This window comes from Cygnus atratus, chromosome Z, assembly GCF_013377495.2.
Source record: "Cygnus atratus isolate AKBS03 ecotype Queensland, Australia chromosome Z, CAtr_DNAZoo_HiC_assembly, whole genome shotgun sequence".
Taxonomy (NCBI): Eukaryota; Metazoa; Chordata; class Aves; order Anseriformes; family Anatidae; genus Cygnus; species Cygnus atratus.
In genome coordinates this window covers 25,811,993-25,827,043 of record NC_066396.1, presented here as the reverse complement: position 1 = coordinate 25,827,043, position 15,051 = coordinate 25,811,993, and the positions used below count along the sequence as shown (strand labels likewise).

General features: G+C 35.2%; 1 protein-coding gene across 1 annotated transcript in view; it reads left to right on the top strand.

Moving 5' to 3' along the window:
* The window catches only part of SV2C (synaptic vesicle glycoprotein 2C), an 82,133-nt gene that overhangs the window by 13,839 nt on the left and 53,243 nt on the right, over positions 1–15,051 (top strand). Inside the window, exon 2 of the mRNA XM_035553580.1 lies at positions 9,249–9,429. Within this exon, the coding sequence (XP_035409473.1) occupies positions 9,249–9,429 (181 nt within the window). The remainder of the gene's footprint in view (positions 1–9,248; positions 9,430–15,051) is intronic.

Genomic DNA, 15,051 nt, shown 5'->3' with positions numbered 1-15,051 from the left:
TTAAAACCTTTAGTGAATTGTTTTTTTGTTTTGGAAATTTAATTAATCCTAACAGATTGTGCAGCAAGTGCAATGCACCATTCAATCATAAGCAGCATTTATAATCATTCTGATTCTCAGGATTGCCATGGAAGTGTGTTTCAAATTGCAAAGTCACAGTAATTTCTAGTGTGGCAGTGTCAATTCAGAGCTGGGTGAAGAGTGCACTGAAGTTAGCGTCTAAATCAGAGAGGAGCAAAACCTGGAGGAACCTCCACTGTTGCAGTGGAAGACAACCAGGAATTAGAGATATTAGAACAGCTTAGCTGGGTGTCTTTTATCTGAGCCTTATCTGTTAAGATTTTCTCCCTAATGCCACAGGGAACTATTGGATCAAAGGAGGATCAAAGGAGAAGATAGTATGAAAATCATATGTTCATCTAGGAAATCTGTCAACAGCTTCACATCATCACCTGGGTTTTTGATAAAACTTTGTATATTGCATATTGGTAATAGCCGTCTTTTAAAAATGCTCCATACATGGGAAGAAAAATGCCACATATTGGCTGTTTTTTATAGTTACTATGTTGCTAAATTTAAGTGCTGATCAATTATTTATGTTGTGAGTATCAGGAAAAGAGTGCATTGTTTTTTTAATCTATAATGCATTATTGATTTAGCTAGCCAAGCAATAGTAGCATAAAATAACAGTGTGCTGCATTTTGCTGCAATAACCAACCACTACCAGTACTCAGTTTGTAAATGATCCTAGTGAAGAAAATGGAATAACTCTGATCTACTTTCTATTCTGAGAAATCTGTTACAGAATAGATAAAATTATATTACCACCTCATAGTAGCTTGTATTTTTTTTTAAGAATCTGGCATTGGCACAATAACATCCATAAACAGAACTTAACAATTAATATCATAATAAATTTGTGCAAATAATTTGTTTTGTACATTTGATTTGCATGAGTGATATTTCTGGAATAGCACTGGAAAAGCTTTAGTAAAATCTTTCCAGCTATGGATTTTCATCTCTGTAATTCCCCCCAAGGTGAATACATGCTGGAGTAGATTCACGATTTGGAAATGTATACAGGTTGTTTTCCTGGGCAAACTGTGTGTGTCTGTGTGTCTGTGTCTGTGTCCATGCGTATATATGTGGAGAGGACAGAATTGTCCTCACTTCTCCCTTCCTCCTAAGAAAAAAAACATGTTTTCTGGTCTCAGCCTTGAACTTTGTAAGTGCACAGTAGGGTGATGGTTTTGGGTAGCCATGCTGCAAGACCTAGGAGCATATTTTAGTTTCTGTGTTTAAAATAGAAAACACAACACAACACATTACAACACATTACAATACAATACAATACAATACAATACAATAGTTCAGTTTGAAGGGGACTTCAAAAGTCATCTAGTCCATCTACCTGGCACCTTCAAAGAAAATCAAAAGTTAAAGCATATTATTGAAGTTGCAGTCCAAATGTCTCATGAACACTGACAGGCGTCTCAGTGCCTGTCTAGGAAGCGCATTCTTGTTTTACCACAACCATTTACCAAAAACTTAGGGTTTTGATCTAAAATTTTATATCATCAAATTTTGTCTTGTATTATGTCCTTTCTGTCCTATGACTATACCTTGAGACACATTCACTTATATCTGGTTGCCTTCCATATATTTGGAGGTTCCCTAGTGTGTTCTACATCTACTTCCTTTTCTGAATTCAGTTCTCTGGCAAACTTGGACTTGATCATTTTGAAAAGGAAAAAATATAGAAACCACGTTATTTTTTGTTTATTTTTGTTTGTTTTAATTTCCATTTAATATTTTGTATATTTTCACTGTTTTATATGTGTTCTATTTGTGTTTTACCGTTCAAGCATTCATGATGCTTCTCTTATTCTCTCTTTAAAGGTACAGTACTTGGGTACCTCATGACAGTTTTCCTCTGATTATTTCAATCATCAGTTTATGCCTGTCACAGCATTATGTGTGCTTTGAGTTTTCTGGTTTGCTGATCATGTTTTTTTTTCTTCTTCTTTTTTTTTTTTCTTTTTCTTTTTTTTTTTCTTTTTTACCCATAATACCTTAAAGACTGCAAATAACTGAAATTAGAACTGTTCTGTTACTTGTTCTTTCATTTTCCCACCTACACTGATTAACTGACTGTGATCTTTCTTTTGCTCAGCTTTGCTTTCAATCCCATTTTCCTGACTTTCATGGTTGACTTCCCCTATCAAATACTGCAGTTCATCAGTATTGTCTGAGAACAGGATCATTTTGTCTCAGAACCAGATATGGATCACTTGATTTCTGTTTATGTGAAGTTTCTGGTTTGGTACCAGATTGAGTGTCTTCAGATGTTTTGTAGGTATCTTTAAAAGTTGTGTAAGGAGGTAGTCTGTGCTTGTTTTCTTCTTTCTGTTGATGCAATAGATGGACCATTTGTTGTATTTGTTGTACTATTGGATAGACTTGAGCTATGAAATATATACTATTTGTTTTTCATAGGCTATATATCAGAGCATTTCTCTGAGTATTTCCTGTGTAAATACTAGGAAAACAGACTTTTAGAAGTTAATAATTTTAAAAATTGGTTTGGATTGAAATAATGGTTCTAGGTTTTCTTCTTCACAGAAAACATTGACATTTCTCTATTACTCAGAATGTTTCAGATGAGGAGATGAGGTTGTCCTTTTTTATTTTTTATTTTTTTTTATGTCCCTGGCATTCAACATCTTCCTTTCTCTCAGTGAGTATAAAATTTCTTTAATTGTCACGGAGATAAATTGTCCTTTTTTATTGACTGTGAAGGATATCCATATTGTCTTCTGAAAAAAAAAAAGGGGGAAAAAGAAAAGAGCTAAATGATCTGTCTTGCAAAGACTTTCCACTTAGGAAGTAATCATACAGGTCACTCAGTTGCAGATCACATCCAAAAGTCCAAGAATCACTAAAGTGTGATTGGCACCGTATAAACTTTTGTATTGAGACTGAAGAGCTTCAACATTCATTATATAATATCTTTATATCTTTCATATGTTTAAACAGACAAATCCTGTTACCATGATCATTATTAAAATAATTTTAATAATTTAATGGTAAGAAAGAACTGACTGTTTGCAGACACGTAGTAAGAAGAATAACAAAAATATTCAAAATGAAATTGTAATTGAGCATCTGCACTACACACTATGAAACTGCAGATTGAAGTCTGTCTGCAGGTATCTGGAAAGGAAGTGCAGAAGGAGTGGATTAGTCTGCAGAGCAGTAACAGACCAAGAGCCTGATATCACAGAATCACAGAATGGTTGAGATTGGAAAGGACCTCTGAAGATCATCTAGTCCAACCCCCTTGCCAAGCAGGGTCGCCTACAGCACATTGCACAGGGTGGCATCCAGGCAGGTTTTGGATATCCCCAGAGAAGGAGACTCTACAACCTCTCTGGGCAACCTGTTCCAGAGATCTGTCACCCTCACAGTAAAGAAGTGCCCTCTCAGTATGTTCTGGTGTTTGGAGATTTTCATACATTGCATACTATTAGGTTAAAAAAGATCATCTAGCATCTGAAGTTAGGACACAAAATGATTGCTATGGGACACAGCTAGCTCTCGGATAAAGGAAATTATGTCTATAGAAGTTTTGAACTTGCAAAGGCTTGTGCAAATTTTTCATTTTATTTAGTGTGGTCTGCTAGCTCATTTGTTTGAAAGAAGTGCTTATTGTCTTCTTCAAATGGCCGAACAGTTAATGTTTTACTCCTTTAATCATTTAGATCTACACTTTATAAAAGTACCATTCCATAAACATATACCTTGCTATTCCACTGCTTCAACCATTGTTTAGATAAAAGAATAATTTATTGTTATTGTTATTTTGGATCTTCCTTAGGTTGACATAATATTTTCCAAAATAAAAAAAAAATAATCCTTTAATCTTATTTTTTGGAGTTATTCTTTTCATGTGAGTGCTTTTTCTAGTTCTGTGAAATGTGTTCCTCACTCAGGCAAATGACCTAAACAACAAAATTGAAAAAAAGAAAAACAACTTCTTCAGACTAGTTAGATATCTGCTTTATCATAGGTGTGTTAATGCAAAAGATGAACATCAGTGAGTCCCATAGCCTGAGTCTTTTTGTTGCAAGGAAGTCTTACTTTACTTTTATTGGTTTCTTTTCCTTCCGTGAAGCATATGTACAGACTCTTTTTTTCAGGACGGTTTGTCTACCATTTAAATACCAGAATGTGAATTGCAACAGGTGGTTCCAGGTAATAATGTTATGACAATACAGGGAGTAAAATACTGTTTAACAGCTGAATCGTGGTGACTGGCCATGCATGGATTCCAGGCCCATTGCTTTAAATTGACCATAACTAGAGGCTGGACACTGAGGGATTTGTGGGTTGGCTGCTTTGTTAGTTTTAACTGTTGACAGAAACTTGAAAGATGCTGTGTGCACAACCTTTTAAAAAAATTCTTGCCACCTGGTAGCCAAAATTTGTACAAGGTGTCAACCAATTCCACTCTCAAGTCCTGTCAGCTGTCATAAGCAAAATGAATGATCATACTAAGTAATTTCTTTTAATAGAAGTTTGCTTCATTGTCCGTTCTAACAACCAGTATCTAGAATAAAAATTGAAGTATTTTTAGAAAAGTTTATGCATGGGCAGTTAGCTGTTATGTTGAAAGACAGCTCCTCATCTGAAGAGGAAACACTTGTGCATTGTGTACATTTTTACAATGGAAAAAATCATTGAAGTATGTAGAAGCTACATTGTGGAAGGAAGATACAGGTTTTTACAACTTGGTAAAAGAACAAGAGAGGAGAATATACACTTTAGAATGGGATAAGTTTCTTTTCAGCCAAATAGCCAAATGGCTGTTCTCAGCAGCTTTCCATCAAATGATGGAGTTTGCTGAGATCACTCATTGCTCATGGGGGAAATCAAAGACACCTGTTACAGATAGCATATGTCTCTGTATTTTAAATTAAACTTTTTTTTTCTTAATGTTTCTGTGATCATGCTGGATGTGAAAATAATGTGTGCCTTGTGATGTGTGAGCTAATTTCTTTAGACACACCTTTATTTTAGTATGGTTTATATAAAAGAAAAAGAAAAGCAGCTAGTTTTGTAATCAGTAGTAGTTGCTGAAAAAGGGATGACCACCCTCAAGCTGACATGCCACATTAAAATCTATGTTTGTGTATGTATACCCATACAATTACTGTTTTAGTCACCAGTGATAAAGGTAATGAGAAAGGGAGCAAGCTGTGACTAAGAAGAGGCTATTTAATTTTTATGTATTTAGAATTACTATTTTTGAAATGTGCAAAATACAATATGTGATTTATGAAAGATAAACAAATTAATTAATTTATTAATAACATTTTCCTTATGGGATTTATGTTCTAACTAGTAGCATGACATGATAAGAGCTACAAAGTTTGGTAAGGAGAGGATGATGAAAGGTAGATGAAAGGAGAAGGTTCAGGTTCGTTATTAGGAAAAGATTCTTCATCAAGAGGGTGGTCGGGCACTGGGACAGGCTCCCCAGGGCAGTGGTCACAGCACTGAGCCTGCCGGCGTTCCAAGAGTGTCTGGACAATGCTTTCAGAGAAAACGTCTGATTTTTGGGTGGTCCTGTGTGGAGCCAGCAGTTGTACTTGATGATCCTTGTGAGTCCCTTCCAAATCAGGATGTTCTTTGGTTCTGTGGTTCTATGTTAGATAGGAGATAAATATTATTTATTAACTGCTATATTTTGAATGTTATTCAGGAGAATTATGTAGGTATAAGAGAAGCTGAAGCACAGTACAATGACCAAAAGACTTTTAATCACAAAGAAAGGTTAATATTTTTAAACCCTCAAGACTTAGAAACTTTTTTAATTGCTCAGAGTGTTTTCATATTTCTATACATCATGAGGAATGTAGGTATTTGGTAAATTAAGGTTCTGTGCATAAAATATTTCAGAGATATCAAAGTATAGAAATATCAAAACATTTTTTTGGTCTTCTGTGAGTATTTCTAAAATTAGATTGTTGACTGGGAGAGCCCAATGACTTTCATGTATGTCATGTATAATAGTAAAAAATTTCATTTTAAGAGTTTGTATCAGCCGTTTCAGTTGTCTTTCTGAAATTGATCTGCTGTCACTGCAGTTGTTGAACTATTTCTGCTAAGTTCTTTCAACTAATATTGACAAGTAAGTGCTAGCTCTGCTGGGTGTAATTTCAAAACTGCTTGGGAGTACTGGCCTACCTGAAGTGTGGTACGGTAGTCCTGCCCACAGGAGAAATCTTACAGCAGTTGAGTGATTATGTCAAAGATGACTAAGCTTTGTATCTTTAGGACTGGAAAATGTACAAACTGCATGTACAGTCAGTAATAACCCAAGTATTGTGTTTAAAATTTCTAATCAGAATAAAGCAACTATCTGTTAAAGGTCTGCTGCAAAACACCATTAAACTAAAGAGAATATTGTAGTGTCTGTGTCCTTCAGGCACTGAACTGTAAGATGAAAGACAACAAAAATATCTTAGGACTTCTGCAAATTCTAAATTTACCCACATTCTCACAATTTACCCACATTCTCATCCATATGAGAATGGAGCTTCTAAAGGAGCTTTTAGGTCTTGCATAGGTAAAGAGATGCTCCTATGATGAGAAACGATCTGTCATCTGGTCCTTAGGGACTCATGGAAAAGACAGTCCAGAAATACCCTGTTCTGATTCTGTATTAACTAAGAAAGTAGCTAAAGAAAAAATATATATATATTTTCTGATATTGGTCTCAACTGATGGCTATAGGAATAGTTGTTTCCTCTACCTCAAATTGCCCACATTGATGAGTGACAGATATTCATATATTCAGATATTGGTCCAGCCAAGTGAAGCATGTGGAATTCATTATTTGAATGAGAGATTTTCATAGGCTTTTTTTTTTTTTTTTAAATAAGGAAGTTGACATAGGAACAGACCTATGAAAATAATCTGCTCTGGCTATTGCTTCTGTATATGAAGTTTATATATACATACATAAATGTATGTGGGAGTACATTTTACCTGGTGGAAGTACTGCTCTCTCATTTCAGAAGATACCTGATTCATGCAGAGAATGAAAAAATACAAATGATAGAAATTTGGCTTTTGCTTTTAAGTATTTTTTCTGTTAATTTTGAGATACACTGTAGATGTTTCATGCTCATTCATATTTCTAAATTACTGCGCCTACCTGCTTCTCAGAAGAGGAGAATATTCCATATGGTTTTTGACTAGATAGGCTGCACTTACCTTTTACAGATCACATGTAAAAGAGTTTTCTCCATATGATTGTACAAATCTTTCACAGTAACTGACAGTTCAAAATATAAAACTAAGACTCAGAGAAAACATCAGATGTTGGCTACTGTGTAGGGACTTTGAATTTACAAGAAACTAATGGATATGGATCATCTTTTTACTACTGATTTGTGTGCAATATTTGAAATATAAATATCATCATTTTTTATTACAAAAATCCTAAAACATAAGAAAACCTTCAGGGACTGTAGTCCAACATTTGTATATCATTGAAATATCCAATGTGAAATTACACACAGGAATTTATTTGTGATAAATGTGCTAAAATGAATGATAAATATGATAAATGATAAATGAAATAGCATACTTGCCTAGCTGAAGTGTAACTCTGCATCATGCTAATATACATTTATTTTAATGTGTGTTGTATCAAGTGTTTTAACATGATGTCTCATAAGGAAACAGCACAGTGGAAACTATTTGTACAGAACCTTAGAGAGTACAGGGGGACATTTTGTGATGCATGAGACCCTTCAGGTATTAGCACTTCAGACATTGATATGTGGAATTTCAAGCAAGGAAATGGTGATGAATGACCTCTTTGTTCAGTTAACAAAGGCCAGGCATTTATTTATTTATTTTTCTCAGTTTTACTTACCTTCTGCAAGGCAGAGGTGAGTCTTCTGGAGTCCAGAATTTTACACAACAGCAACTGAAGACAAACAGAGCAGCTGGGGAATTTGTCAGTTCTTATGGCTGATTGAAAAGGGACACAGGACATGGCTCACTCATATTTTAGCTGCTTCCAACTGCCTTATATTTAAATTCTTCTTAGTAGTAGTAGACTTACGAGATGATAGCAACCATTAATTAAATTAAAACTCATCTGGGAAGCTCAGTAAGAAAGTAGGTAGAAGAAGAAACAGTAAGTGTATGAAACAAAACACAAATCTGGTTGGACCTGCCGAAAGCCTGCGAGCTATTCCTGCTTCTGACAGTCTGCTCAATGTGTTGTGTTTCCTCATGCATTGTCCCATGGAAGAGTTGTCCCTGGAAAAGAAATAATGTATAATATGCTAAGAAATAAATGGTTAAATTGTTAATTATTCCATATTAACTTTCCATTGGAAGCTATTTCACTTTTAATACATTAACTTTAGAAAAAATCACCTCAAAACAGTATGTCCCCATCTCATTCTAACGTATTTAGCTAAACTGTAATGTATGTGTTCAAAATTCTTCATAAATAAAACTGTTTTCTAGTATTGGATTTGTTGTTGTTTATTCTATTTATTTATTTATTTTGTATATGGGACAATACTATTTAAAACAAAGCTATACAACGAAGCAGAAGCAGGAGGGAGAAAAAAGATAAAGCTGGACGCCTTCAGTTCTGTAGATCTCAAATGGAAATTGTCCATTGTTTCACAATCAGCTTCTTTTAGACTTAGCACATCTTACTCCCAGTGATTAATCCCCTACAGGATTGCTTATATTCTTGTAATGTTCAGACTATTTCTCTCTGTAAGGAAAGTTTTAATTTTTGGAGTATTTAACCTGAATGTAGTCTGTTGCTAGGGAAATAGTGGCATTATTTCTCTTATTCACTCTTATTTGCTTGTATTTTAATTGTTTTAGCTACAGGCACCACATTTAATAATTATATTAAGCTTCAGTGTTTCTGCTAGCAGATGACACAGACACAATAGGAAATCTTTCTCCCTAGGTACTTTCACAAAGCTATGCATACAAATTCTACTCACTGAAAAAGGAGAAATTAATCTGTATATTACTTATTTTGGAAATACAGACGATGGCTGAAACCAAATCATTCAAATACATATAACTATTTTTGGTGTGGTCAACTGTGGTCAGTCATGTAGCTCACAAAACAACATCTTTTTTTTCTTTTTTTTTCTTTTTTTTTCTTTTTTTTTTTTCTTTTGTGTGTATTGCAGGTAGCATAGTGTACCTTGGGATGATGGTGGGGGCATTCTTCTGGGGAGGCTTGGCAGACAAGGTGGGAAGGAGACAGTCACTCCTGATATGCATGTCTGTCAATGGATTCTTTGCCTTCCTTTCATCATTTGTCCAGGGGTATGGCTTCTTCCTCTTCTGTCGATTGTTTTCTGGATTTGGGTAAGCTCCTCTGGTTTTGTTCATTTCTACAATTGTGTGTGTTAATAAAAGTCTTCTATTTGCAAAAGTTCATTATTTAATGCAGAAATATAGCCTGTGTCAGGGGTGAGGGAATTAATCAATGCAGCTACTAAAATTGTAAACAAAAACTTGGAGGAGAAGAATAATGATCTTAGAGGAAAGATGCAGACTGAAAAGTGTAAAATTGAGATCTGTTCTCATCCTGCAACAGACTTGCTTTGTGAACTTGATTAACTTGATTAACTGTTTTATATCTCAGCTTCTCTACGTATTGTCTATTAATTAAGCAGTATAATACTCCCCTCATAGATTTAAGATTTCAGTAATATTTATAAATTTTCTAATGCCTTTGTGTGCCAAATATTGTTTATAACACCACTGTAGTCAAGATTGTCAAATTTAAAATCGGGCTTTATATCTTGCCAAACATTATTGCTCTTTCCATAAGGAGAAGGTTTGTGGCCCTGTATTTGCTTTACTTTTCTTTTAATTTAAATAACTTCTCACTTGGTGAAAATGTTTAAGATATTGGTCATGGTCCATTAAGTTTACCATTTTAAACTTAAAGAAGCTGAGATTGAGATGCCCAAGCTAATTAACATGACATAACTTAATTGTACCTTTATTGCACTCTTGGATTTTTGTTTTGTTCTGGAGTAGTTTAGCACTTCTGGTAATTACTTGATTCAGATCAAAAACCCTCATTTATGATTCCATTGCCGGCCACTTTCATTCTTTAGAATGCTCAATATGAAACAGCTAGTGAGAGCACAGAACACTGTATGGTAAAACTGTGCATATGAAGTCCATTGTTTGTATGGTTTGTTGGCTCTGGTTTATGTAACCATAGTGCAAAAACACTGTTGTATGGTGTTTGCAGTTTCAGAAACCACAAATGGTCTGAAGTAGGGTAGATCTAGACAATGACACGAAAATACAATTGCTATAGCACTAAGTACTATTAAACTGATTCAAGAAGGAGGCTGAAAGGGGAAGAGGATTGAGGAACGGGATGTGGGCTGTCCTCTTGCCAGGAGAGTCTAACACCAAATTTTTAGATATGACTCTTTTTAGAGTCACAAGGATATGGCAACTGTTCTACTTCTTAAAAATAATAAAAAAAAAAAAAATCCCATTCAGCTTCCCTACATGTTTTTCCTTTCATAGGTCACTATCATTTCTAGGTTTTATGTTATTACTACCCAAACTTCTGCATTTTCATCAAAACCCTGACACTTTTTACAAAGCTGTTTTCACTACTGTAAGATATTCCTTGTGCCTGTATCTCTATAGCTAGTTAATGGACCATTGTTCTGAAAAAACAACCTTTGACCATGTTGCATGACACTTTCTCTCTTTCATGATCCTGTCAAAGTCCAGAAGATTGTTGTATTCCTGCTTAGTCTGCCCAGTTCATGAGGGCAGCACTTGACCCTTGTGCCATGCAGGTTTGTTTTTTTGGCAGGCATGTTTATGCAACTGTTGGCTTTTACCCCCACTGTCCCTCTTGGGATGTGTGGCAAAATACGTGTTTACCATGCCTCATGCCAAACTTGCCTGTGAGGTCTCCTCCTCACCAGAAGGAGTAGCTTTTCTAATAATAGGCAATGTCTGCAGCTTAACCCAAAATAGGTGTATATCCTCGATTGGGAAACATGTTCAGCTGTGTGTATGGTTTATGATTATCTGTCTTGGAACAAGCAGGCCCTCCTCTTATACCTTAATGTGAGTCCCCACTGTGTCCAAAGTCCTTCTACCGCATCTTTGGGAAGTGAATGAACACATGATGATAATTCACCACCATGTACAACATTTAAAAAAAAAAACAAAAAACCTCTCCTTCCCTCCCCCCAAAAAAACAAAACCAAGCAAACAAACAAACAAACAAAAACAACAAAACCAAAAACACTGGTATGAACTGCAGTCATTCCACACAGCTATTACTACAGTGAGAAAGAAAAGAAAGATTTGTGGTTGGTTCCTATTTGCTATTTGAAGAAGTATTTTCTCTCCAGAAGAACTTGATTCCTCTCCTTCCGATGGTATCAGATTTCCATTTTATCTTAGATATTATCCATCATAAAAACTGCACCATTTCTTGAACCGAATCTGTCCTTCATACCCTTAAGTTGCGGAAAGGCTCTTCCCTTTTGTTCTCACTGTGTTTTTCCACTAAAGTTTACATTTTTGGAGCTCTTCTTTTTCAGAATGTTCATCTGCTCACTCTCTATTAGATTAGGCATAGTTTTCACTTACCAGTGCAACTCAAGCTGGTATTTGTGTTTTGTATGGCTTTCCTCTGTTGTTGTTGTTGATATTGATTTTGTTGTTGTTGTTGTTGTTTTTTTGTGGTTCACTTTTGGACATGATTTTACATTGAGAGGAGCTGTAATAACAACAGACACATCACATGCCAAACAACAAGAGAGAAGGGAGAGGCTAGAATATTCCTCCTACAGAGACATCAAAGTAAAATCTTTCCACCTTTAGATAGAAGGACACCAATATACCCACTGTTAGAGCATACATCTTTCATACTGTTTCCAGATACTTGGCATCAACCTTGTGCAAGAAGGCAATCTCTTTTTGGTATCCCTCACTGAAGAACTCTCAGATATTTTTGCCAGCTTTTAAGCCATATCTTTTTGCAGTACACCAGAAAATTGAATTAAAGAGCTTGAATTAAACCCTAAATGTTTACTACATTCTTTACTACATCCCACATCTTGCTTGAATGGAAAAGAAATTCTGTCAGTTATACAGGAATATGCATTCAACTAAGTTTTTCTCAATCTCTCCTCATTTTAGAGATCCTGCCTTTGGCCAGCAGATGCCAGTTCTCCTTTCTTAATGAAAGACATTGGATATATATCACTGTTATCAATGGAGGTGGCTTTGTTCCAGTAATTTGGTGTGCATTAAAGAGCCCAAATATTAAATATCAAAGAATTGAATGTTTTGTTTTAAAGGCAAAAGAGTATTGTTATGCAGATTGGAGAAAGGCTTTCTGAAGGGTCAGAGAGTTAACTGGACAACTTCTGATAATTAAAAGTCAATTAAATATTAAGAAGTATTCTTGAGGTATGAAATCATGAGACATCAGGTGAAGGGATTCTAAACTGCTCTTCTATCTTCTAGAAAATACAAAAATATATGTAAATATATGAAGAAGCATGAACAATAAAATCAGTATCTGATAGAAGAATTTATTTATAGAAAATAGCATAAAACAGATTATCCTCAGATTCTCTTGTAGACCAAACGTTTACAGAGGTAAACTGATCAGGAAAAAACAATCAAACAGCAACAACAACAAACCATCCACCTTCTGATCATGTTTTTGCCTCTGGAAAACTTTAAACTATTAAAAGTTTTGCATCCCTCTCCTCCCCCCAGGAAGAAGAATTATTTGGAATAAAAACAGTATAAATAATATTAAGATACAGTTTGGTAAAAGGTGTTGAGGGATATGAAAGTCTCAAAGGTGAACTTAAGCTAGTGAAAAGAATAAAGAAATATTGGGTAGTCTGCAAAATCATTTCCATTTGTGGAAAAGATATCATAACTGTTATTCCTCCATTGATTAATCCAAAATCTAAAATCAAAAGGGATTTGAATCCCAAAGTCAGATAAAGGCTTTTGACATGGTTTCCTACAATGTAGAAACAGCTAGACAAGAAACTGTGAGCTGTATTCATCATTAGTCAGTGGGGAGAAGGGGGGGAAAGGGGGAAATGTGCTAAAATTATCATCAAAAAGAACCTTGTTAGATCTGTCTTTGTCAAAGTAAATTTTCTCTAATACCAGAATATCACTCATAATATCACTGCTACCTTGAACGGAAAGGGAGTTGTTGCCTATTCAACACTGGCACAGTGAAATATTAATCTCAACTAGAGAATTTTATCTAACGTCTATTACAGAAAGTTATATTTTTTTCTTTTTTTTTTTTTTTTTGGTACTTTTAGATAATTTTAGATGCAGTTTTCCATGTACAACAACTTAGTTTAGAATAACGTGTTTTAAAGTACTCTATACGTTTGTATTAGCCCAGCAAATTTGTTTTAGGTTGCCTTGAAGTAAACAGAGAGATGATACATTTTCCCAAAATGTATCATATTTATCTAGCCCAAATGTTGCTTCTAAAAGTAATCAAAGTTTTCGTGTTGTATTAAGGTAACTGAAATAAATATATATCCTGAGGCCAACTACAGTTTAAAAACTATTCAACCAACACTGAAATGATTCTTTTTCATGAGGGAAGTATGAAAGGTTAAACAAACATGTCTTAATTTACAAACCAAGCATTATGTCCAGAATACAGAGATTTCTTTTAATTTGCTACAAACACCAGTTTGACCAAATGTCTTCTTCAGATCCACAGAAATGTTAGTAAACTTGGCTTAGATGTGGTGAATTTATATAACCAAAAGCCAATAAAAAGCCTGTCATATCCTGTGAATAAAAGTCTTTCTCAATATTTACTATCATATAATATTTCTTTTCCACAAGATGTTAGACTAGATGCACCTTCAGACAGCGTTTTTATCCCTTTCTCAGAAAACCTCTCTGCAAAGCTACCTGCAGTAGTCCTTCTACATTACTGGGATCTAACATATAAAGAACTGGTGTCAACATAGGAGCATTCAACTCATCATTTAGATCTTGCCCAAATCCCTCACATCTTCGTGGGGATCAACAGTTACCAAAAATCCAGATCTGTAGAAGAAGTTTCTTGTAACAAGCAATTTTGAGGTCACTGTGTAAACCTACCCAAGCTGACATTTACTACCATTTTTGTATGTTGTGTGTAGCGGCAAGTAACTCCTACAGATGTTTATATCCCCCTTCTCTAAATGACCAAGACAGGAAGGACAGCCAGTGGTCTGTATGCACAGCGACTTTCAAAAGATTCCAGCAGAGATATGGGCCATGTGAACACAGCACAGTTGCACAACACAGCTACACAAGCAGTTGCTGTCAAGGACTTCAGATCTTGACCAACAGGCAGCTTTTATAATTGTATGCCATCAGTATTCATTATTACGTTGTACTTATCTTTTACCTCTGTACGCTTATTTGCTCTATTTCTTTCTCATGTGCCTTCTTACCCTCAAGGGGTTGTAATCCTTTTGACTTTAATTCCTCTGCAAACTCCAGCTGCCTCCCACCCATGGCTATCAGTAGTTGTACACTGAAAGCTAATGAATAGCTCTGCAGGTGACTGGCTTCAAAGCTGATAGTGTATGCCAAAAAGGCTGATATGTTTCTCAGGCAAGCCAAGGAAGCGGTTAGCAAGGTATGAGCTTTCCAAATAGCTTTGATTCCAGGCCTTTCTTCCTCTTCAGTCGTTAAAGGTTGACTGATGTAAACCTGACACAGCTGGGAGAAAAATGGTCTGTTCTAAGACTGTGAAGACAAGAGGACAATATTCTAATGGGAAAGGAAGATTATATGGGAGAGAAAGACTAGAAGAGTGAAACACAGAAATAAGGTAGAACCTATACAATAGAAAACTCAAAAGAGAAAGTAAAAACTTGAAAAGAGAAATGAAAAAGAGGAAGAAAGAGATCTGCAAAAGACCAAGAGTTCATAAACAGT